Below are 22712 nucleotides of genomic sequence, written 5' to 3'. Positions count from 1 at the left end.
GAATTATAAGGCACATAGCATGACCACTATTAGGAGCAATACTGGGAATATATATTTGGAGGAAAAGGCAAAACTGAAGTCATTTTTTGCAAATAGTAATAGGAGGATCTATATAACCACTGACACATGGACATCGATACAAAATGTCAATCGCATGAGCGTAACAACTCACTTCATCAATGACAACTAGGTGTTGCACAAGAGGATCATAAATTTAAGGACATCCCCAGTCACAAAGGAGAAGATATCGGTAGGGCTCTAATTCAGTGTCTAAAAGAACGGAATATTGAAAACATCATAACCATTACAGCAGATAACGCTTCAGCAAGTAATACGACAATAGAGTTTGTAAAAGGTAGGTTAGACAATATATTGGGGGCGGGAGGTATGTACAAGTCAGATGCATGGTGCACATTATCAACCTGATTGTGAAATATGGCTTACGTGATGGGTGTAGGACATGGGTCAAATTTAAAAAAAAATAAAATAAAATAAACGCTAACGATACTCTCGTTATTAATAGGAAATATTCTAGTACGATACTATTTACAAAACTAAACAAATACAAACTTTTATATACGTAACTGATATGATCCAAAGTCTTTAGCGGGTAGTTTAACAGGTCTTCTTGTAGTATCCTTGTCTTGTGTCTTCATCGCATTTGGTCTTCGACTAAGCGCCTTGACTACAACAAAAAACAAACAAAATGTTGACGGTTGAGGCTGAGGCGCGTCTTTAACACGCTCCCCTTAAAACAGATTCCGCGCCTCTACTTAGACAACACGTCTGTTTTCCAGGGTACAACAGCCGAAGCAATATGTACTGCTGGGGAGGTTGCACGCCCGAGGCTACACCGGATAGTTTAGTGTGCTTGAACTTGATAATATAAAGATGAAGTTTAGAAATTTTTTCATCTCTAATATTTATTGAAAAGACATATACAAAGGCTTCTTCTTGATGATCATCATTTTTGTTCCCCCAAAAAAAAGTTACCTTTTTCACTTTAGGCAAATTTATGCAAGAGAAATGGATGAGTGAAAAGTCTCACTTAATTTGAGAAATAAACTCTAATAAAACTCATAAAGTAACATAAATAAAACTATACTCAAGAGTTTATTTTTAATTCATCATATTAAAAGTTTTATTAATAATTTCACTAAATAATAAATAAATATCCATTCATCTTATAATAAATTTCCAACAATGGGGCCACCCCAATTGAGCGAATAAGAAACGTGGTTCAGTATATCCGACATTCTCCGAGAAGACTATCCGACACACCCAAGTTTTAAAATGATTTTGGGTTATGGTCTTCCTAGAATTGCAAATTGGAGTTTCACGAGAAAGATAAGAGATTTATTACGATTGTTTAAGCTTATAATCACCAATGCTTCTACTACTAAACATGTGGCTGTTAACATGTTTTATAGTGAAATAATGGATATCTATAGGCATTTAAGAAATATGAGAGGTATAGACCTTGAAAGTAAACTTTTGCTCGATAAGATGCGAGATAAGTTTGATAAATATTGGGGGACTAGTAACCAATGTTTTGATTACATTCTCTACTTTGCTGCTATATTATATCCTCAGACGAAATTGCATGTTTCATTTGGATTTGAGGATGTATTTAGGGCTGAAAATAGGAAGGAGACAGAGGATAAACTTAAAAAAAGGATTGAGACAGCAGTTAAATTTGTAACCGATGAACTAGAGGTAGTGTTTAAGCACTATCAGTATGTGTTAAATAGTGAAAGGCCAAGTTCAAGTCAAGCTTCTCAAAGGGCTAGTAATCTTGCGGGTTCAACAGATGGATCGAGTAGTTTTTTTGTTAAGTTAAAATCGACCGGCAGTTCTAGCTTGTATGAAACTAAACAAGAACTTCAGAAGTACCTTGAGGATATAGAGAAGCTTGATTATGAGGGATTTAACATTCTACAATGGTAGAAAGCTAGCGAAAATGGCGAAGGGTATGTTTACGAGTTTACTAATAATTAATTTTTGCCATTTAAATTAACGTATTATCCATTATAATTATTGTATATGTATTAGCTATCCTGATTTCTAGTGTGGCTTCGGAGTTCGCTTTTAGTACAAGCGGGAGAGTTGTGGAACCGGACAGAAGTTATTTGACCTCTTCGGTTGTTGAGGCATTAATATGCACGAGGGATTGGATTGGCATGTCAAGCAAGAAGATAATCAATGAAAGCCCGACTGATTTTGACGAAATCGGAAAAGGTAAGTTTACAATACATACACTATTGCATGCCCTTTGGTAGTTCGTTTATGTTGTATATATATTTATTAATATATGAAAAACAACTTCTAGGAATTTGTAAGAAAGCGGAACCGAGTAACATGAATTCAGAGATCGAATAAATAGTGGTCGTGTGGATGTGAGGTTGAGGGCCGTTGCATAAATATTTGAGAGATGGAAAACATGAAGATTGTTTTTTTTTTGTTTGATTATTGGTTTATTTTGATTTTTGCTGGAAATTACTATTGTTGGGTTTAGACGTTTAGTTAAAACATATTTAAGGATATGGGTCTTACGATCCATTGTCTTTTTGGTTTCCGTGAATTTGACTATAAAATCTTTGTTTTCTTGCTGAAGTGGTTTTAGCATAACAAAGAGATCGAACTTCTTTATATATTTAGACTTCATTTTGCTTTGTAATGTGTATCGATAGTGTTTTTTTTTGGATGGCCTTTGTATCTATTTTGAAAAAAAAAAACTTTTCATTAATGTTTCTAACTTTTAAATTGATTAATTGTACCTTTTCAAGTTTATGCAACCATATGACAGTTAATTGGTTAATAGGTTCAATTTGGCAAATTTTGACCCTCGGTGCGGGTGCAAATTTAATTTATTAACTATCTGGTTTATATCTTTGTTTATTGCTATTTACGGTTTGACCGCGTAAAGTCAAACTATACATTTCCATGAGTTGCATGAGGTTTCTCTTTGATTTAGATGGCATAAATACATTATAGGTACACAATGGAGAAGGTTGGATTCAAGTTTTGGCCCGATCTAATGTGGAGAAAATCTTGTCTCATGCATGGAATTCATCATGGATACAACATAAAAAAATAATGATCTTAACAATTTCGATGGTAACGAAAGTGGAAAACTCAACGTTTTTAAACTTGCAGATGCTTATTTTGCTGCTACGAATAATTTTGGATAATTGCCCCATGATTTTAACAAAAGAGTTTTAGCCAAAGCTTTTGTAGTAAGTTTATAAATTATTCAATAAACTTATTGTAGTGCAATCACATAAATACTGTACAATAATCTGTAAACTGCAGTAAACTTAATATAGTACGATCTCTTTTGCTTGTAGATGTCTGCATTATCTATTGTGAAAACTCTAAAGAAGACCAAACTTATAATCTGCATAAATAGGTTCCGCGCCTTCACATACTGTGACATTAGTCCAACGGTCCGTCTGGTTAATAGCGGGAAAGAAAGTCGACTCAAACTGGTCGAAAGGTCAAAAGCTGTATTCAAGATAATGTTTTATTACAGAATTGTGTGACTAATATATATAACATGTGGGTAAATGGATGCATTTTCTTGCTAATATTAGTTTTGAGATTTAATTTAGTATAATGGGCCTAATGGGTTACCCACTATGTATATAACATGTGGCTCAAAAGTATTTTTATTTGTTTTTCTTTTCATTTTTAAACAAACTTACGTTTCTACCCCTTAATTTCAATAGAGTTATCATACGCCCATGAATTCTAATAATTTTTCGCTTTAAACTATTTAAGTTACCAATTTCGAACCACATTCTCTGTTTTGTTTTTTCCCTTTCAGTTTGTTATTTATAATTTTCTTTCCTAGATTTTATAGGTTTTTTTATTTTTCTGAGTTTTTTTATTTGTCTAACGGTCTGAACTAAAGTACCACCGATAGTTTGAAAGTTACATACCCTCTTTTTAACATTGTTATATGAAGTGTTGCACATGCATTACACGAGTTTTACTCATATCTTGCAATCGCCGCGAAGCGCGGGCTCTCATGCTAGGTTTTTTATAAGTCGAAACCGTAAGTAACTGTTTGGTTTGGTTTAGTTTTAATTTTCCACGGTTCGGTTTCGGTTTTTTGATTCTAAAAAACCGTTATTATCGGTTTGGTTCACGTTTGTTCCAAAAACAATCAAAACCGGATACGATTATTCATATAAGGGCTATAACTAATTATAATATCTACTTAAAATTCAAATATGTTATATGTGAAGCTTTGATACGTTTCTTCATATAATCAATCAATTATATTATTGAATTGGTTTGTCAAATATTTAAGATAAACTTAAGCCTAACAATTATTTAAAAAAAAAAATAGGCCTTCCTTTTTTAACCCTATAAAAAATTGGCTCATGGCTCCATTCATATATATATCAATATTTTTCATAATTTTCAATCAACTTAATTTTATATTTGCATTTGTAGGCTTTAAGTTGATCATTGGTTTAATGTTTATTCATTTGATTTATTTTGTTGTTTATATTTGAAAAAATTATGTATCAAATAAATATTATTTTTTCTTGTTTATTTAGCATAAATGGATTCAAGGAGAGTTAGGAAGATTTTTACAGTTTGGACAGAGTTTGAGAGGTTTACTAACGAGGAATGCAGGAAAAAAGCAAGATGTAATAACTGCTCAAGGGTTTTCAGTGCAGACATGGTTGTACATGGAATAACTTCAATGATAAGACATCTTACTATATGTCCATAACGTTCGGTTAATCGATAGGACGCTTAGAAGATGGTTGCAGATAACTATTGAAAAAAATAAATGATTCATTTCTTTTTTCTTTTCCGTAGACTTTATCTTTGTTTTTGGTTTGAAGTTTGTTATTGATCATATTTGTTCTTCTTTGAAATATTAGGTGATTAAGTTCAATTTTGATTAGATTATTTATGTTTCCATGGTGTGCTTGAGTGACTGCTTCTTATTCGAAAATATTACAGAGATATCACAAATCACAATTTGTTAATCAAATATTCAGGAAACAATAATTATCAAACACGTTTTCATTAAGACATTTCAACGAACACTTGGAGTGCATACTATATCAAACAATAAATTAAACCTATATTGATCAATTTTGGTCCAAAATTGAGAAATCACAATGTAGTAATCAAGTAAAAAGGAATAATCATAGACCAAATTCAACAAGCTTAAGAAACTTTAACTGTTGAACAGTTGTTTTGTAAGGCTCCGGTCCCGGTGCCCTACTGTGGCGTTGGATTTACTCATAAACACAGTTCCAATATCAGAGTTAATTAAAACTTTTCGCGAAATAGATAAATGTTAACCATTCATTACATAAGTCTTGAAATTTAAACAATATAAAAACATGTCTCTAATTTCAAACATCATTAATTAAGTCTTCAAATGCCAGCTTCTTTATTCTTCTGTCATGTGTCCCTTTTCAAGCCAGATGTCTCATCCTACTCACCTGCGTGCACACTAAAAGTCAGCTATGCTGAAAGTTCTAGTTAATCAGACAGCATACATTACAATCACATACTTACTTACTTAACTTGCTTTACTTTCTTTCGTACATACATAAGTATATATCTTCATTCTTACTTTCTTTCTTTCTTACGTTCTTATTTTATCTTGCTTTACATACATACTTATATGTTTTGAAGAGCTGTTCGCCTTATAACCTCACATATATTATTAGGGTCTGCCACCCTTAAAGAGGGTTTCGCCCTATAACCTCACAGATATTATTAGGGTCTGCCACTCTCCTTCACATATATTATTAGGGTCTTCCACTCTCCTTCACATATATCATTAGGTTGTCACCCTCCTTCTCAGATATTATTAGGGTATGCCACCCTCGTACCATACAACCATACATACTTTTCTTTATAGATATATATTTATATACTTTCATACATGCTCTTAATCTTTTCTATAGCATTTATACATCGTATATAAAATAATCATATATCATACACCTACCACTTAAGGTAAGTGCATAGTCCAAGGGGCAGAACCCCTGGCTGGGGGCAGAGCTGACTGTTAATGAAAAATTTTATTTTCATTAATAGTCGTTAACAAAAATTTCATTAAATTCTGAAATTATTATTTTATTCGCTATCTCATTCGTTATGACGAATAGTTCCATTCGTTATAGTGAATGGTTTAATTTGTGCCTTATCGAGACGAACGAATGAGTAATACCATTTGTGACTTCTGGGAGACGAATGAGAGGCTCATTCGTTACAAGAGCACACACGTGTATCTTATAACGAATGGTTTGATTCGCTGTCTCATCATGACAAATGAATGGATAACGAATGAGTAAGATCATTTGTGACTTCTATGAGATGAATGAGAAGTTTATTCGTTATGAGTGCGCATGAATGTATCTTATTTGTTATGACGGATTCAACGAATGATCGGCCATTCGCTTATCATAACGAATAAGCATTTGAAATTATCCAACTTTGACTCCAGTTATCAAAGTCAAAATTGTCAATAACACAAACGGTCAACCATACACCAGATCTGCAATTAACCCACGAATCATGATGAAACAACACAAAAATTTGCATCAGTAGGCTCGCATACACATCGTCGTTGAACCCCTAATCAACCAAAAACCTAAACATTTCGTATTAATGGTGCATTTGATGGATATTATATATGGTTCATTATTCGTTTAATCAACATATCCAACTGTTAACGAATTTCAACAAGAATCATCGTTTAATTCGTCTTTGCCTAATGAATCTCAATCAATCAAAGGATATTGACTTTAAGTGTTTCTCTTTGTTTTTTTGGTATAAACGAGGTGAACGAGCCGAGCATAAACGAACTATCTTTTCATTATAAAACGTACCTTAGATGAATCGGTTTCACGAACACGATCTAGTCTTGACGTCTTGCTCGTCGCGATGATCTAACATCAACAAGCTCGGGTCTTTTCTTTTGGATCTTGGTCCGAGATAAAGAAAGGTGTTCGTGTGTGTTTTTGAGAGTGTATGGAGGCTAGATGATAAGAATGAGGGTTTTAGGGTTTTAGGGAGGTTTAAGGGGTTTATATACCCTTAAGACCATGGATCTAAGGCCCATCACAATCCATTATTCCATCTTTAAATGACCCAGCCCATACTCTATTATTTTATTTAATCTTTACTAGATATTAACACACCCTTACGTAAAAGGAATTTCTTTTATTATTATTATCGAAAGTATGATGTTACATGTTTGTGTCTATTTGAAGAGTTTTTGCAATTAAACTGCATCCAGAGATCCTTGTCGGTGTCTATTATTGAATTAAATTGCCATCGACTAAAAGAGTTACATCACTTAATTGAATTGAATTCATCGGTGTCGGTCATTTGTGAAAAGAACCGAGGCCCGACCAGATTCAAGATCGATACCCGATCATCACCATCGGTCATGTATTCGGTCTCTTAAGTTAAGATAATTCGGTTATCGGGTTGGGTCAGTTATATCACGGGTCGGGTCGGGTTTTACAGGTTGCACACCCCTACTCTAAGTTGTATTCAGTTAAGACATGGGCTTTACTTGGAAGTTGATTTATATGAGTTTATTTTTCTGTTTTAACACTTTGGATAAATCGGATCCGAACTCAATCTATTATTGAGTGTCAGACTGATTAAACGAACACTCATTTTACTCACAAAATTAGTGGTTTCTCTTTCGGATTTTTGCACCATGCAACGAACCGAACCCAATACTCAATTAGAGTTATAAATACATAATGAAACCATCTAAACTACATAGTTAGTACCGTATTTCCCGATTCTTCGTTTTTATGATTTTATACATACTTAATTTCTAGGTGAGTAATCACACTCCCCTTTTTACGCTCTTATAATTTTGGGGGTAGCATGCGTACCATATTCAAACTTACATGTTTTAAGACCTCAATATTAAATCCACAATTCAACGTTACGTGTTATACGAATGTTTGCTCGATCATTTGTTTATACCTCATTATGATTGTCTGCTTAAGTGTTTAATTATTGTTTATGGTTTGGCTTTCCTCATTAAGTATGATCATCACTCCCCTAACTATTTTAGCTTTGTGCTAATAGAATAGGGTCTCAATTATTTATACGAGTATGTTGGTTGTTACCAATTAGAAAGGAGCCTCAATTATTTACTTTACATTTACAATGGTTGTTGCGATGTTCTATTTACACATATGAATTGTGATTTTGTCTCATTATATACATATAACAAAACTAGTGTATTGCTTACCAACATTCGCATTGATCAAATCTATTTTTATGCATGCTATAAGTTTACTTTTAGATTGCTTATGAAGATTGAAGACTCATCACTTAGATTATACCTTTAGGATATTTTAATTAATTAAACATTGTTGTAACTGTTTGTATTTTTATCTTTGAACAAGTTGTACTTGAGTTATTGAATGAAATGGATAAATTAATTATTGTCACTTAATAGTGTCATTGTGTTCATGTCCAATCAAACATCTCGCTCCGGTATGTTCCGGCGCCTTTTGGTCGGGGTTTGACATATTTGATGTTGGATAGGAGACATGGAGAAAACGGTGGGAGTAGGTTAAATAGTTTGTGTTTTCGTTTTCTTTATATGTTTGAAGTACAAAGTTTGTTTTTCAGGAAATAATGTGTGTCATTGTTGGAAATCAGGTCCAAGAACACAATATTTGATCTCAACCAAGATAGGCTATTTCTCTGTTTTATTATAATTCTTGACTCTTACAAATTACATAAACTCTAACCATCTATTCATACTAAACTAACAACTTGCAAAACAAGACAACTCATTCTAAGAAACTAAATAACTAGTTTATTCTTACCATACTAAATAAACGTACCAAAATAAACTTACTAAAATTCTTTCACTTAGCCCATTCAAATTTCTTGATGAACCATTTCAAGATTAACTTTTAATAGTCATTTTCCTGTCTTTTTTAACTTAGAAAAAGTACGAGATTATTTTATGAGCACTTAGTGGGTGTTTGGCTGAGCTTATTTTTTTTGCTTTTTGCTTTTTGGGGGAGCAAAATGTCCAAAATGCCCCTCCAAAAAACAAAAAAGCTTCAATTTGGTGCTTTTAGGTGTTTTTGGAGGGGTATTTTGGACATTTTGCTCATCCAAAAAGCAAAAAGCAAAAAAATTAAGCTCAGCCAAACACCCACTTAGTGGATCCTTACTGCTTATAAGTTTGTAATAGTGAACTCAAACGCGATCTCTACTATCACTTTAATAGTTTATTATAATATTAGTTTTTATCGCCCCGTATTGCGGGGGTTGTTTTATATTGTTTATTCTAATATTTATTTATTTTTTGAATTTATATTTTTTTATTGTATGAAAGTTAATAATATACTTAAAGTTTGATGATAAATTGTTTCACAAATAAATGAGATGTTATAACTCGATTTAAAAGCTATATGGTTTTGAATTTTGATGAGACCCGAGACCCGTTTATTATTTTTGAAAGTTTATAATATATTTATGGTTTGATGAGACCCAAAACCCGCTTATTCTTTTACTATAAAATTGATTTTTTAATTTAAATAATATATATATTTTTCTTAAAATAAATAAGATATTAATTTTTAGTATATCCTATTTTATAGGATTTTTACATCAATAATTTGGTGAGAATAATTTTTAATTTAATGAGATGCTATAATCCGTTTAAGGAATATCTAGGTTTGGTAAGACTCATACCCCTGAATTCCGGTCAAATGCATGAGAAGTCTCTATTTAAAAATCAAACAAATCTGATGACTTCAAAAAAAGTGAGCGACCACATCGTGACACGTAGGATTTTTTTTGTTTTCGTTTATATATATTATAAATAAACAAACTTATAAAGTGTCATAATTGAATGTTTTAAATACATATAAATCACACTAATAGGCATCATTTTATTTCATAGAGTACAGATTGGCAAGTTTGATTTGTGTTTTTTTTGGCAAACTATCTGGACATCTAGTGGATTTTCTTATATAACTTTGCTTGTAGTGGAATCAGGTCCACCAACCCGAGTTTGTGGCTTTAAATTGTATTTCTTAAAAATTACTGCAGTGGGCCCAAAAAGAAGAAATTGGGGGTGTCAAGCCCGACTTAAGCAAAGTGTATTGGGTAAGGTCCTAAGGATATTTAGGTTTATCGTTTTAGTTGGATTATTGATCACGTAACTTGAGCTTAGAGAGGAAGATGCATTTATGTTACTACTTATTCACCGGTCAGTTATACCATTATTTCATTTCTATTTTTATGTATCCATAAATCAGAAAATAAACTTATTCATAAGTACCCTAAAACTTGTTTTTTTTTTATTAAAATTTTAAAATAAATAATACAATTAAATGTAATTAAAATTAAAAATATTACACAATTGAAACCCGTAAAATAAAATAAAATATGACGATTAAAACCAATAAAATAAAAACACGAACATCTAAGCTAGATGATCCTTCGACCAATTATATTTTCGTTACCTTTTTCGCGATCACGTCAAACGATTTTTTTATAAATGTGCGATGAAGTTGCCATGTCTTCCTCTTCGACTTGTTCGATGAGATCTTTGAAAAAGCGTATGCTGCTATCATTTGAAAAAAATATTGTTATCAGAATCGTTTGACGGTATGAATATCCCCGAAATCATCGTTTGAGAAATTAGCCATTGAGGGTTTGAGTGAATGATAATGGTGAATGTTGAGTGAATTAAACGGTGAAATGTTTGAGTGAATAAAAATGGTGAAGAGGAGTGGTATTTATATACAATAAATTGATTATTAATGAGTGTTTTAATTCCTTCAAAAGTCTCCAACAGTCATACAATGACACGGTAAACATTTGCCACAAATTGTAATTTGACAAAGTACCCATATAGTTAGGGGTGTGTTTCTCATGTGATAAACTATCCATAAACCTTACCCACACTAGTACCCGGCCCCTCTTATAAGTTAATGAAAATGGGCTAGCTCATTTTTTTTTTAATTTTAATTGAATTTTTATTGGGTTTTATTATTTAAATAGGTCTTTCACCAAAAAGGGAAAAAAAAAATTTAATTCATACGAGTTATCATCCTAAGAACTGTGGAGTTAGTTTTCGGTAGTATATTATACAAATAAAACAAACACTATGATTATTTGACTTTTTTGTCTTGAAGCTGAAGCCCTGATTCGCCCATGTTCAGGGTTGAACTTACTTGATTTGCGATTGTTGCCATGCCATCATTAGTGCTCCTCCCCGGTCGATATTTGCTTCTTTCCTCCATCTCTAAGGGGTTTGCTTTCCACTTCCCCTCATTCTAGTTACTTTTGACTTCACCCCTTCTAGATGTACTAATTATGAGATGAAGATGTGATGTTGTATTTACGTTGTGTGATTTTAAGCATTAGGTGACTTTTCGTGACGTCATGGTTACATGTTTGAAATTGTCGTGATATGAGCATATAAAGTACACCTTATGAGATGGCTAATTTCAAAATTACCTATATAATGAAGTAGTCGTTTGCAGAAATGAGAATGACGAAACAAAGATTATAATTATGTTCCTTTTGGTTTCGAACCAAAAATATGTTGTGTTATAGAACTAAAGTAAATATCTTTTAATGATATATGCCCTTGAACTATGAATAAGTTGCTTAAGACAATACATTGTTGGGTAAATAAAAATGATAAATTATTTAGATTTCTTTCTCTCATAACCTTTCAATATATGTAGAGGAGGTTTTGTAAATAAGGTCATTTAGAAAATGATTTAACATTAGTAGTTCCAAAATTTAGGCTAGAATAACAGGTGATCGTCTATGATCATATGACAAAATCACATCCTTCGACAATATAAGCTAAAGGAGTCATACACTATTTTTAGGCGTTAATACTATTAGTTCATATAAGCACGCATCAACTATTATCATTCATCATTACAACCAAACATACCTTAAGCATCATAGACAACAAACTACACATAAATTTGCGAAATTAGGTCAAATCACGTGAATTTGACCATTTCCATGGGAGGAAATGACAGAAGACGGAGAGAGAGCATACTCGCGCGTATATTCTAATTTACATATCACATTCTCTTCCACCACCATCTTAAAACCTTCACCTATCGTCAATTTCCCCATACACAAGCTCCTTCCTAGTACCTTTAAACTCGATCGAGCTTTTCCTACGTCTCTCGTTGTGCCCCGCAAGACGTCTCCTACAACTTCTCTTGGCATCATCGAATTCTGAAACCTCATGAAACCTATACCAATTTCACCAAACAAATGGGTATTTCATTTTATTTAGGTAATTCACATAACAATCTAGGTGCATGTGCATCATCTTGTTGTATGGTATTGTACAAATCAATGTTGCATAAGAAAAGGTTTCATAATTCATGTAGTTGTGTTGTACATCATCTTTAAAGTATGTTTTGTCTATTTCTAGTACTTGTAGTACGTGTACAAGTGAGTACTGTTCAAATAATTAATGGTGCTCATGTGAAAGAAAACATAAATACTTCATGGATACTTGATGGTGCTTGTTTTAGCAATAGTGGTCCAACTACACAAGTCTAGCTTACATGCTTCATAATCCCTAACAAAATATACTATCAAACCACCTAGAGTTGTTAAGAGTGGTTATCAATATTAAATTTAGTAGAATCAAAATCAGAGATCTCAAGTTCAAAACTTGATTAGCAAAAAAAAAATAGACAACCCTTATAATGTCACGTCAATCTCCATTTGACGAGCTCTTAATCGATTTGAATATGCAATATTGCCGTGAATTCAGATCTCATAAATTAGTCGGATTATACGAATCTTTCACACCTAAAATAACATAGCTAAAGGATTTGTGTTGATAATAACAAACAAATATGCAACTTTAGCTTAAAAAGTAATTGTACTATTGTAGTGTTATCGCAACTTAACTTATAATGAAACTATAAGGTGTTTGTGTTTTAAGATTAACATGTTAAGTTTATAACTAAATCATTAGAAAGGATTAAGAGTATAACTAACGATTACCGGCTACATTGTTGACAAAACCTTTGATGAACTCCTTGAACGATCACAGCTTGAGCCTTTGCATGGAGCTCACACACTTTATGTCTACGATGATACTGCTTGGCTTCACTTAGATCAACCGTACAATTGTCGGCTTGGCAACACCGCGTGACACTTGACGATCCACCACCACCTTTCTTCTGCTTCTTCACATCACTACCACAATCGGACGATTTTATAGCGCCATGGTTATGATCACCGGTGACATCTTTTTTCATCTTCATATTCACCTTTTGCTTAGAGGAAGTTTCAGTTTCCATATTTTATTTTTGAGAGTCTTCAAACCAAGTACTCAATTTATAGTGAAAGAAAGTACAAATGGTTTTATCACCATGCTATCTTGCTAATGGCATGTACCATATATCATGTTTATGTTTATTTATAACTAGTATGATTTGGTGACATTTTGAAATGAATTATTTGATATATGTAATTTATGATGTTTTTTTTATTAATTGCATGCTTAAGGTTAATTAAGAATGAGGAAGTGGTGGAATGAGGAAAAGATGTACCTCATCTTCTTTTGGGTGTTTGTTTGTATGTGTAAACTGAAAAGACTATTAATGCGAAATGAAATCCGTATGCATTTGCATTTCTCATGTGTGGGGGACAGGGTCCGGTGTCATGGTTTGGCACCAACCTTTTTGTGTTAAGAAAATATTACTTTTTTCAATCAAGAGTAAAAATATATAATAATAATTTGGCGTATAGATCGATTGGCAAGACTTGTGACTAACTAGAAAGAAAGATGTTTTCATGATAATCAAACATGAATTAATTTCGGAGCGAAGATGATTAAATCATGTAGCAGACGTCCTTAGGCCAATATATCAGCAATCTAAAGAACAGTGAATGTGCAATTAACACAAAGGCTCTGAGCAACCACAATATCTTCTATTAAGTGCATATCAATTTCTAGATGTTTGATGTGCTAGTGAAAGAGTTGCTAGGTATGTAGCATATCTTGTCGCACCACAATGTGGGTGGACTAGGCAGTGGAACCCCAAGCTTGTGTAGTTTAGACATAATCTAACGAAGTTTTGTTGTAGTGTTAGTAAGGGCCCACTACTTTGCCTCAATACTTGATATAAGGATTATGTGTTGTTTCTTGATAAAATTGAATCCAAGAACAACACTATATCCAATAGCAGATTGGTGATAACATGTGCATCCAACCCAGTTGTTACTACAACAAAGATAAGACCAATAATAGTGAATGGACTTGTTAGGCTAACAGGCTTCAAGGGTTCAGGTTAACCTAACGCAGGTCGTGATGTCCCTCTACGTTTGCAAAACATAGAAGGAGGTTCACTAGTTTGTTGTTGATTGTTGTAGTTCACCGAAGATCCATAACCGTGATGTTTGGAATCGGTTCTTGGATGAAGCTCTTGGTGAAGCTATGATGTTTGTGGAGTACGAAAGGAATAAGCAAGGTGTGTATTCCTCAAGGGAGAAGAGAAGATCAAGGAGTAAGTATTATCTCCAGATCTGTTGATCCCTTTGTTTATGGCTAAGTCCTTGTTATATAGAAGTTGAGACCAAGCCTTTCGTCCAGTGTACAAACTAATTTACCTCCAGTTTGCTTAGACAGTTGACCTTTGTGGGCGGGAAGCTTTGGACCGCTGGTCCATGATTATAATATTAATACTTTATCTGAGCATGTCTCTTGCTCAGAGGGAACAGTGATGTGAATAGTGAGTTGACATCGTACTGTAGCACGTGGGTACTTGTTTACATAAGTTTGGGCGGGAAACGAAGCTTTTAACCTTTTAACCCTTTTAGCGTTAATCTGTGGAAGCCATTTTACTAATTCCTTGAGCTACCCCCGTCATCAGCCCCCCAAGTCAAAGGAATTTGAGAGGTAAGCTCAAGGGCTTCTGACTTTTGCACGCATTTTGTTTATTGCTTAAAGGCTTAGAGACTTGCAAGCTTCGAGGCTTTGTTCAGTTTTGGTTATTTTTTGAAATTTTGACAAGACAGTTGATGTGATGGTAACTACCAGATTGCGGTTCCCAATAACTGCTTTTTATTAATGGTTATCAATAGTGAGACGACTCATTTTCTTCAGTTTCTTCTTTAAAGCTTTCACAATTCTCTCCAAACTCATTCAAGTTTTCAATCCTTTCATCAGGTTAGTTTCGATTTTTCCCATTCCTTTCAAAAATTATGGTTGGTAAGAAAGACTTGTCGGTCAGTTTTTCCCGATTAACCCAGGAAGAGGTTGAGTCGTTTTGTATTGAATGGGGAATAGGGTTAAAGTATAAACCGATTGCTCCACCGGTCGATTCTTCAATCGATCGTTGTCCGGCAGGCTTCATTGCCCTTTATTGCCGTCACTTCGAGTTTTCGAATCTCCGGCATCCGTTTTCAATCTTTGTTTTGAATGTATTGGAGTATTATCGTGTATCGTTCGGTCAGATTCACCCCTTAGGGCTTGCTAGAGTTTTACATTTTGAGGTTTTATGTAGAGCCCTAGGTTATGACCCGTCATTGTTGAGTTTTCGCCGTTTCTTTCGCTTAGCGAAAATCGGCGATTAGTACACTTTCGAACACACTCAAGTTGACACATGTTTGGTTTCTTCGACGGTTAAAACCCTTGGTTCTTGGAAGGACCGTTTTTTCTTTTTTTCCGACTCTATCCTTCCATTTAAACCCGTTTGAAGACAACCCGGGGCTGTTCTGAAGGAACAGGAGCCAGCCGAATCGGAGTTGAATGAAACCTTTTTGAAATCGATTAGAAAATGTCCATCGTGTCTTCGTCCTCTCCCCGAACATCTTCTTGTGTTATTAGGAATAAGCAAATTGTGGGATAAGCCTAATCGAGATCCCGTGCTTATGAGGGATAACAAGGGTATGCTTTTTTTTGTCCCGTAATTGCTTTATTTTGTTGATATGTTTGCTAATGAGTTTCCTTAGCGTTTGTAGTTATGTCGGCTTTGGACTTTTTGAAAAGTGATGACACTTCAGACGTTGGGTTTACGGATGCTGCTGCTGTTGTTGGGGAAGATTCAGTGGTTCGAGGGAAAGAGGGTAGGTTTGAAGATTCTGGTTATGTAGGGGTTCCAAACATGAAAGGGTTCACCAAGGTTGCTGGTCCTAAGGCTTCCACTCGTCGTTCTACACGACGTTTGTTGAAGTCCTGTGGCCAGTCATCTTCTCATGAACCGGTTGAGGTTCGTGACGATGTTCTGGTAACCGATGATCAAGGTCCAACCGTGGAAGTGGAAAAAGAGCAGGCCTTGGTTGTTTCTAAGAAGAAGAAATCGACTGGCAAGAAGGTTGTGATGTCGATGGTTCAGGGGTTGGATGTGGATGCAGTCTATGTGCCGGAGTGGAACGTGAAGATTGGTGATAGCTTCAAAAATCCGGAAGTTTGTGCTGATGTGTTAGCCAATTTTGCTCCTACTAGCGTTCGTGAGACTATTTCTGGCATGGAAGGTGATTCCATGCTGTCAAAGTTGATCTTGAGTTCTTGCAACCTTTCTGCCCTTCTGGCAGAGGGTGTGACTCGTTTTAGGAAATGGATGCAGGAGTATGAAGATTTTTCCAAGAAGAAGGAGGGAATGAAGGCTTCCATGATGGAGATGAAGAAGGAGATTGAAGGTTTTTCGAAGAAAGAGGAGGGTTATGTTAAGAAGATTGATGAGCTGTCTCGTGGCCATGAGATTGAGCTGGCAGGGTTGAAGAAAGCAATGGAGGCTGATAGGGCTAAATTGGATGCTGACCGGGAAGCCTTTGAGCTGCAGAGGAAAGCCTTTGAGATGGAGAAAGAAGGATTGAAGGCTTCAGTCAGCCAGACTTCTAACGACAACAAGTGGCTAATTGAGCACGGGTTTCAATAGGTTGTGACTTACTTGCTTCATTCCAATGAATTCAACTCGGTGTTAGGCAATGTAGAAGCTGCTGGCCCATGGTAAGCATTTGGGCTTTGTTGCTGGCTTTGGTCACCACGAGTCTGGCCAACCTATGGAGAAGTCACCCCTGTTCAACCATGAAGCTTACAAGCTCTTCTTAGATTCAGTTCGTGCAATGGAAAGGCTCACTTACCCTTATGTGGGTGAAGTTTCGTCATGCTTTGGTAAGCCTCTTTCTGTGTTGCAGGGTTTGAAACCAGCTGGCCTTGATGAGAAAGTTGTTAAAGAGGTGCTCGAGTCCTTGTCGAAGAAACGCTCCCGTTCTGGTGATAGTGAAGAAACTTTATCTGGGGGCAGCGACGGATCTCATGTGGCAAGCCTCGAAGGCTCGGCTGTTGCTGATGTTGTTCCGGAAGTGAAGAAGTCTAAGAAGGCCAAGGGTGGTAAGGCTAGTACTTCAAAGCTTGTTTCTGATGTTTAAACACTTAATTCGTAGCTTTCTTAGCACCTTTAAACAATATTATGTACTTTGAACAATTTAAGTTTGGCATGAAACTCTTAATGTTTCTGCCTTATGGTTGTCGTTGGCCTTGTTGGCCGTTTAAACACTTTTATGAGAATCTTCATGATTTCCTTGTTTAGCCTTAATTGGCTTATTATGAATGTTGTAGTTATGGCCTTGGAATGGCCTTGTTTATGAATCGTATGTTCTATGTATTGTGTTATGGTTACTTGTCTTGTTAGTTTTATGTGTTTTTAGCTAACTTTTCTTTAAGAAGTTTTAGTGCTGCAATCACCTTAGCTTCAAGGCTTTATTAGGTAAAAAGCACATGTTGGCTATCCTTTGTATCACTACTTAGTGTATGTTTTTGTTTCGTAAACGTTTTCAAAGCTTAAGGAACGAATTGGTGTAGGCTGTTCAGACCTGTCTATGAAACAAGTTTTAGTTGAAAAATTTTCTAAGTCTCATGGAGTTAGATTGATACAGGAACTCACCCCTTATATAGATCCATTTAACCCTTGAACCTATTGAGCAATGTGGCCTGGGAGCTCATCCCCTTACATGGCCCTTGCCATGGAGTTTCTTGCTAGGTTCTCAACCTGATTGTAGGATAGTAAAGACAAGCTATGACAAAAAGTTTATCATTCATCCAAGAGGTTGTTGTTCACAAAAAGGAGAATTATACATCTCTTGAAATACATTTTTAAATTTTGACTAGGCATGGAACCGTTTAAGGGTTTTTCCGTTCCAGTGTCTTGGAAGCTTTTTGCCTTCTGTGTCGGCCAACTTGTAGGATCCACCCTTGTGAGGTTCAAGGATTGTGTATGGTCCTTCCCACTTTGGGCCAAGTTTTCCTTGATTTTCTTTCTTGCTGGCCTCGTTGTTTCAGAGTACAAGGTCTCCAGGCTTGAAACGTTCATGTTTCACTCTTGCATTGTAATAAGCTTCCATTTTTTGCTTGTACTTAGCCTCTTGTATTGCGGCTTGATCACGAATTTCTTCAAGGAGTTGAAAATTCAAGATGGTCTCATTGTTGTTTGATTCTAGGTCCATGTTGAGTGTTCTTTGAGTCACAACTCCGACTTCGGCTGGGATTACAGCTTCTGATCCGAACACTAGGCTGTAAGGTGTTCGTTTGTGGCTTGTCTTCTCGGTTGTCCTTATCACCATAGAACGTTTGGGAGTTCTTCAAGACAATTGTTGTTTTGCCTTCCCTGCCTTGTCTTGATTCCTTCCACGATGGTTCTATTCATTCTTTCAACTTGGCCGTTGGATTGTGGATATGCGACTGAGCTGAAAACTTGAGTGATTCTGAATTCTTTGCACCATGTGCTAAAAGGCTTCTTAGCAAATTGTTTCCCATTATCTGTGACCAACACTCCTGGAAACCCGTATCGGTAGATGATGTTTTCCCACACAAAGTCAATGACTTGTTTTCCCGTTATCTTTGCAAGTGGTTTGACTTCAGGCCACTTGGTAAAGTAGTCTACGGCTACTAGCAAAAATTTTACCCCACCTTTGGCCGGTGGGAACGGACCAACAATGTCCATTCCCCATTTGTGAAATGGCCAAGCCAAGGAGATGGGGACTAGATCGTGCTTGGGGCTTTTTGAGACAGGTGCGTGAATTTGACAAGATTCACATTTCTTGAGTTGTTTGGTTGCGTCTCGGTGCATTGTGGGCCAGAAGTATCCAAGGTTCACCAATTTTGCAACCACCGTTCTTGGCCCAAAATGAGCTCCACATATCCCCTCGTGAACCTCTTTGATCAGATATTGACTTTGTTCAGGGCCCACACATCTCAGTAGTGGTGCAAGGTAGGCCTTTTTATAAAGGATTTCTCCTTGCAACACATACTGTCTGGACTTTATTCGAACCCTTTCAGCCTCCGTCTGGTCCAGAGGTAACTCACCATTTTTGAGGAACTTTTCTATGGGAGTCATCCAATTGGGACCTTCTTCAGTGATTACATCTTGAACCTCCAATTCTTGAATTGGAGGAGTTTTCAACACTTCCACCAATACTTTCTTGGTGAGGTGTGCAAATGTGAGGGATGCTAGTTTGCTCAGGGCATTGGCTCTTTTGTTTTGTGATCTTGGGATTTGTTTGATGGTACACTCTTGAAACATGGTCATCAACCCTTTTGTCTTTTCACGGTATTTCTTCATGTTGGGCTCTTTGGCTACATAGCTATCATTGACTTGACTTGAAACAAGCAACGAGTCTGTGAAGACTTGTAACTTTTGGATCTTCATCTCTTTGGCAATCTTCATACCAGCGATCAATGCTTCGTATTCAGCTTCGTTGTTGGTGGTCTGAAATTCAAGTCGAAGAGCATATATAAATTCTAACCCTTCAGGGTTGATTAAAATGAGCCCAGCTCCTGACCCTTCGATGCTGGAAGCTCCATCGGTAAAAAGCTTCCAGGCTTCAGGGTCAGAAGGTTCAGTGGCAGTTGTATGTATTTCAGGAATGACTTGCTTTGGAATTTCTACAATAAAGTCCGCCAAGACTTGGGCTTTGATAGATTTTCTTGGGACATAGGTGATGTTATGTTCACCTAGTTCCACAGCCCATTTGGCCAATCGGCCTGAATTTTCTAGTTTTTCAATCACAATTTTGATGGGTTGGTAAGTGACCACTTGTATAGGGTGTGCTTGAAAGTACCTTCGAAGCCTTCTGGCCATTTGAATTAAGGCCAGAGCAAGTTTTTTCAAAGGAGGATATTTGATCTCTGCCAGTTTTAGTGTTTTACTAAAGAAATAAACGGGTACCTAAACTTTGTCTCGTTCTATGGTTAGAACCGCGCTTAATGCTTCTTCAGCGACTGAGAGGTAGACAGAGATCAGTTCTCCTGTTTCAGGGGCTGCAATAGCTGGAAGTGAAGCCAAGTGCTGCTTCATTTGGTTGAAAGCTTCCTCTGCTTCTTCCGTCCACCTGAAGTCTTTCTTATTGGTGCAACCCTTTAGCGTTTTGAAAAAGGGTAGGGACTTCTCGGCAAGCTTGGAGGTAAAATGCTTCAAGGCTGCAAGCCTTCCATTCAGACTTTCCACTTCTTTTTTGCTTTGTGGGGATTTGGTTTCAAGAACAACCCTGACTTTGTTGGGATTAGCTTTTATGCTTTGTTTCCCCACGATGTGTCCCAAAAAAACTTGCCTTCTTCGAACCCGAACGAGCATTTTCCAGGGTTGAGCTTCATGTTGATCTTTCTTAAATTTTGGAAGGTTTCTTGTATGTCCTCAAGCATTTGATGCTCGGTTTTGCTTTTGATTACCAGATCATCAACATAAGCTTCCAGGTTTCTGCTAATTTGGCTAGAAAATTCTTTGTCGATCAAACATTGGTAGGTTGCACCGGCATTTTGTAGGCCAAAAGGCATCTTTTGATAACAGAAGATACCCTTGTCCGTGTGGAATGCAGTTTTTTCTTCATCTTCCACCTTCATGAGAATTTGATGGTAACCCTTGTGTCGAGAAAATACTTAAAAGGATGGCCGGTTAAAGAGTCAACCTTGAGGTCCATCTCGGGTAAGGGATAGCAATCCTTTGGACATGCTTTGTTTAAGTCTTTGAAGTCGATGCACATCCTCCAAGACTTATTGGGATTTCGAACCATGACTGGATTAGCCACCCAAGATTGATACTTGACCTCACGTACGATCCCAGCTTGTACAAGCTTTTCAACCTCTTGACATGCTGCCAAACTTCTTTCAGGAGCTAGGCTTCGTTTCTTCTGGACAACAGGCTTGACATCGGGAGGTATCTTCAGTTCATGCTCTGCAATGCTTCGAGGGATGCCTTTCATGTCATCCGGGCACCAATAAAAGATATCGCTACAGTGTATCAACAGCTTTTCGAGGTGTGAGAGAGTTTCTTCGGAGAGGCTTGTGTTTACCCGTACCTTTTGTTCAGGGTATTTGGGGTTTATGATTAAGCCTTGTTTCTCATCTTCATTTTTTGAACTTTCCCCTTCAACCGTGTAAACCTCTTGGGTGGGTTGAAGGGTTGCAATTCCCATGTCGGTGGGAAACTTCACGGCACCTTGACCAACCGAAACAGCCATGTTGAACACACATTGTCCTGGCCTTCCTATGATTACATCATAGCTGGAAGGTGTTTTGATAACCACAAAAGTGAGTGGTTTGGTTTTCTTCATCCTTCCTTCACTAAAACAAACATCAAGGGTTAGTTGGCCTAAAGGCTTCAAGGGTATATCGGCGATACCTTTTATAGATGTCCCGGATGGTTGAAGCTTTGAACGTTCTTGTGTTCCCACGACTGCTTCTACTACCAAAGGGTTTGAGAGTAAGTTACCTTGAGGCAGTGGGAAGCAGACGCATTAAAGCTCCCAAGCTTCCAAGCGTTGTCGTTTGTGGGGAACACCTTGGTCTATATTCACTATATTCACTTCTTTGCTTTTTCTTTCAGCCATCTTATCTTTGACCCCTTTTACCAAATGAGCCAATTCTCCAGACTTGACAGCTTCCTCAATTCTTCTCTTGAGTTGAAAGCAATCATTTGTGTGGTGACCTTTTTCTTCGTGAAACTCACAGAACTAGGTGGAGCTTTCGTTCTTCTAACTTTTGGGCAAGGGTCGAGGAGGTCGGAAGTTGTGTTTCACTTCCTCGGTGGCAAGGATCTCCTGAGGGGTTTTGGTTAAGGCTATGAAGTTCACAGTTTTTTCCCTGCTTGGAGGGTTCCGACCTTCAGGCCTTCGTTGATCTGAGCTCCTTGGAAATTTATCATAGGGATTGTAGTTCCCTTTCTTTCGGTTGGGGATGTTGCCTCGCCAACTAGGAGCTTTCTTTCGTTGTTCTTTGAAATCAACGGCCTCTTCGCCTCGGATATGGGCCTCAGCTCGTTCAAGAGCTTCTTCAAGGGTTTTAGGCAGGCACTTGTTAAAGTCCCTTGTGAGGTGTTTGGAGGTGATGGCGTTCATGAAGCCTGCCACCCTTATTTTTTCATCAGCCCCCACATATGTCAACCCTTCTTTTTTATACCTTTCGATGAAATCTCGAAGGCTCTCGTCATCTTTTTGTTTTATCTAAACAATGACCGTGGAATCCTTGACATACCTTCTCTGTTGTGAAAATTTGGCCAAGAAGCCTTTGCTCAGATCGTCGAAGCTTCGAATGCTTTGAGCAGGAAGGTCATTGAACCATATCCTGGCTGATCCAACTAACGTTTGCATGAACATTAAACAACATTCAGCATGGGACCATTTTTCGATTCTGGCCGCCCCAGTGAAGACCTGGAGGTGATTTGGGATCTTCAGTCCCA

The 22712-nt window shown here is 36.5% G+C and overlaps 1 protein-coding gene across 1 annotated transcript; it reads right to left on the bottom strand.

Annotated features, from left to right (window-relative positions):
• Positions 1–11846: 11846 nt before the first annotated feature.
• Positions 11847–13462, bottom strand: LOC143633232 (squamosa promoter-binding-like protein 3). Its single transcript, XM_077101574.1, has 2 exons — positions 13039–13462; positions 11847–12269 (listed from the first exon to the last, which is right to left on the bottom strand). The coding sequence occupies exons 1-2, from the start codon at positions 13335–13337 to the stop codon at positions 12125–12127; spliced, it is 444 nt and encodes a 147-aa protein (XP_076957689.1). The 5' UTR covers positions 13338–13462; the 3' UTR covers positions 11847–12124.
• Positions 13463–22712: the final 9250 nt, after the last annotated feature.

The sequence above is a fragment of the Bidens hawaiensis genome, unplaced genomic scaffold (genome assembly GCF_021521415.1).
Source record: "Bidens hawaiensis isolate Kalapana, Puna unplaced genomic scaffold, B.hawaiensis_p1.1 tig00006635_1, whole genome shotgun sequence".
In the NCBI taxonomy this organism is placed as follows: Eukaryota; Viridiplantae; Streptophyta; class Magnoliopsida; order Asterales; family Asteraceae; genus Bidens; species Bidens hawaiensis.
This window is presented reverse-complemented; position numbering and strand designations above follow the sequence as displayed.

Excerpts from the sequence above, each read along its gene's own strand:
- LOC143633232 (XM_077101574.1), bottom strand. The coding sequence starts at position 13,337 with ATGGAAACTGAAACTTCCTCTAAGCAAAAGGTGAATATGAAGATGAAA. Across the intron at positions 12,270-13,038 it reads TTTTGTCAACAATGTAGCCG|GTTTCATGAGGTTTCAGAAT; the intron begins GTAATCGTTAGT and ends AAATTGGTATAG.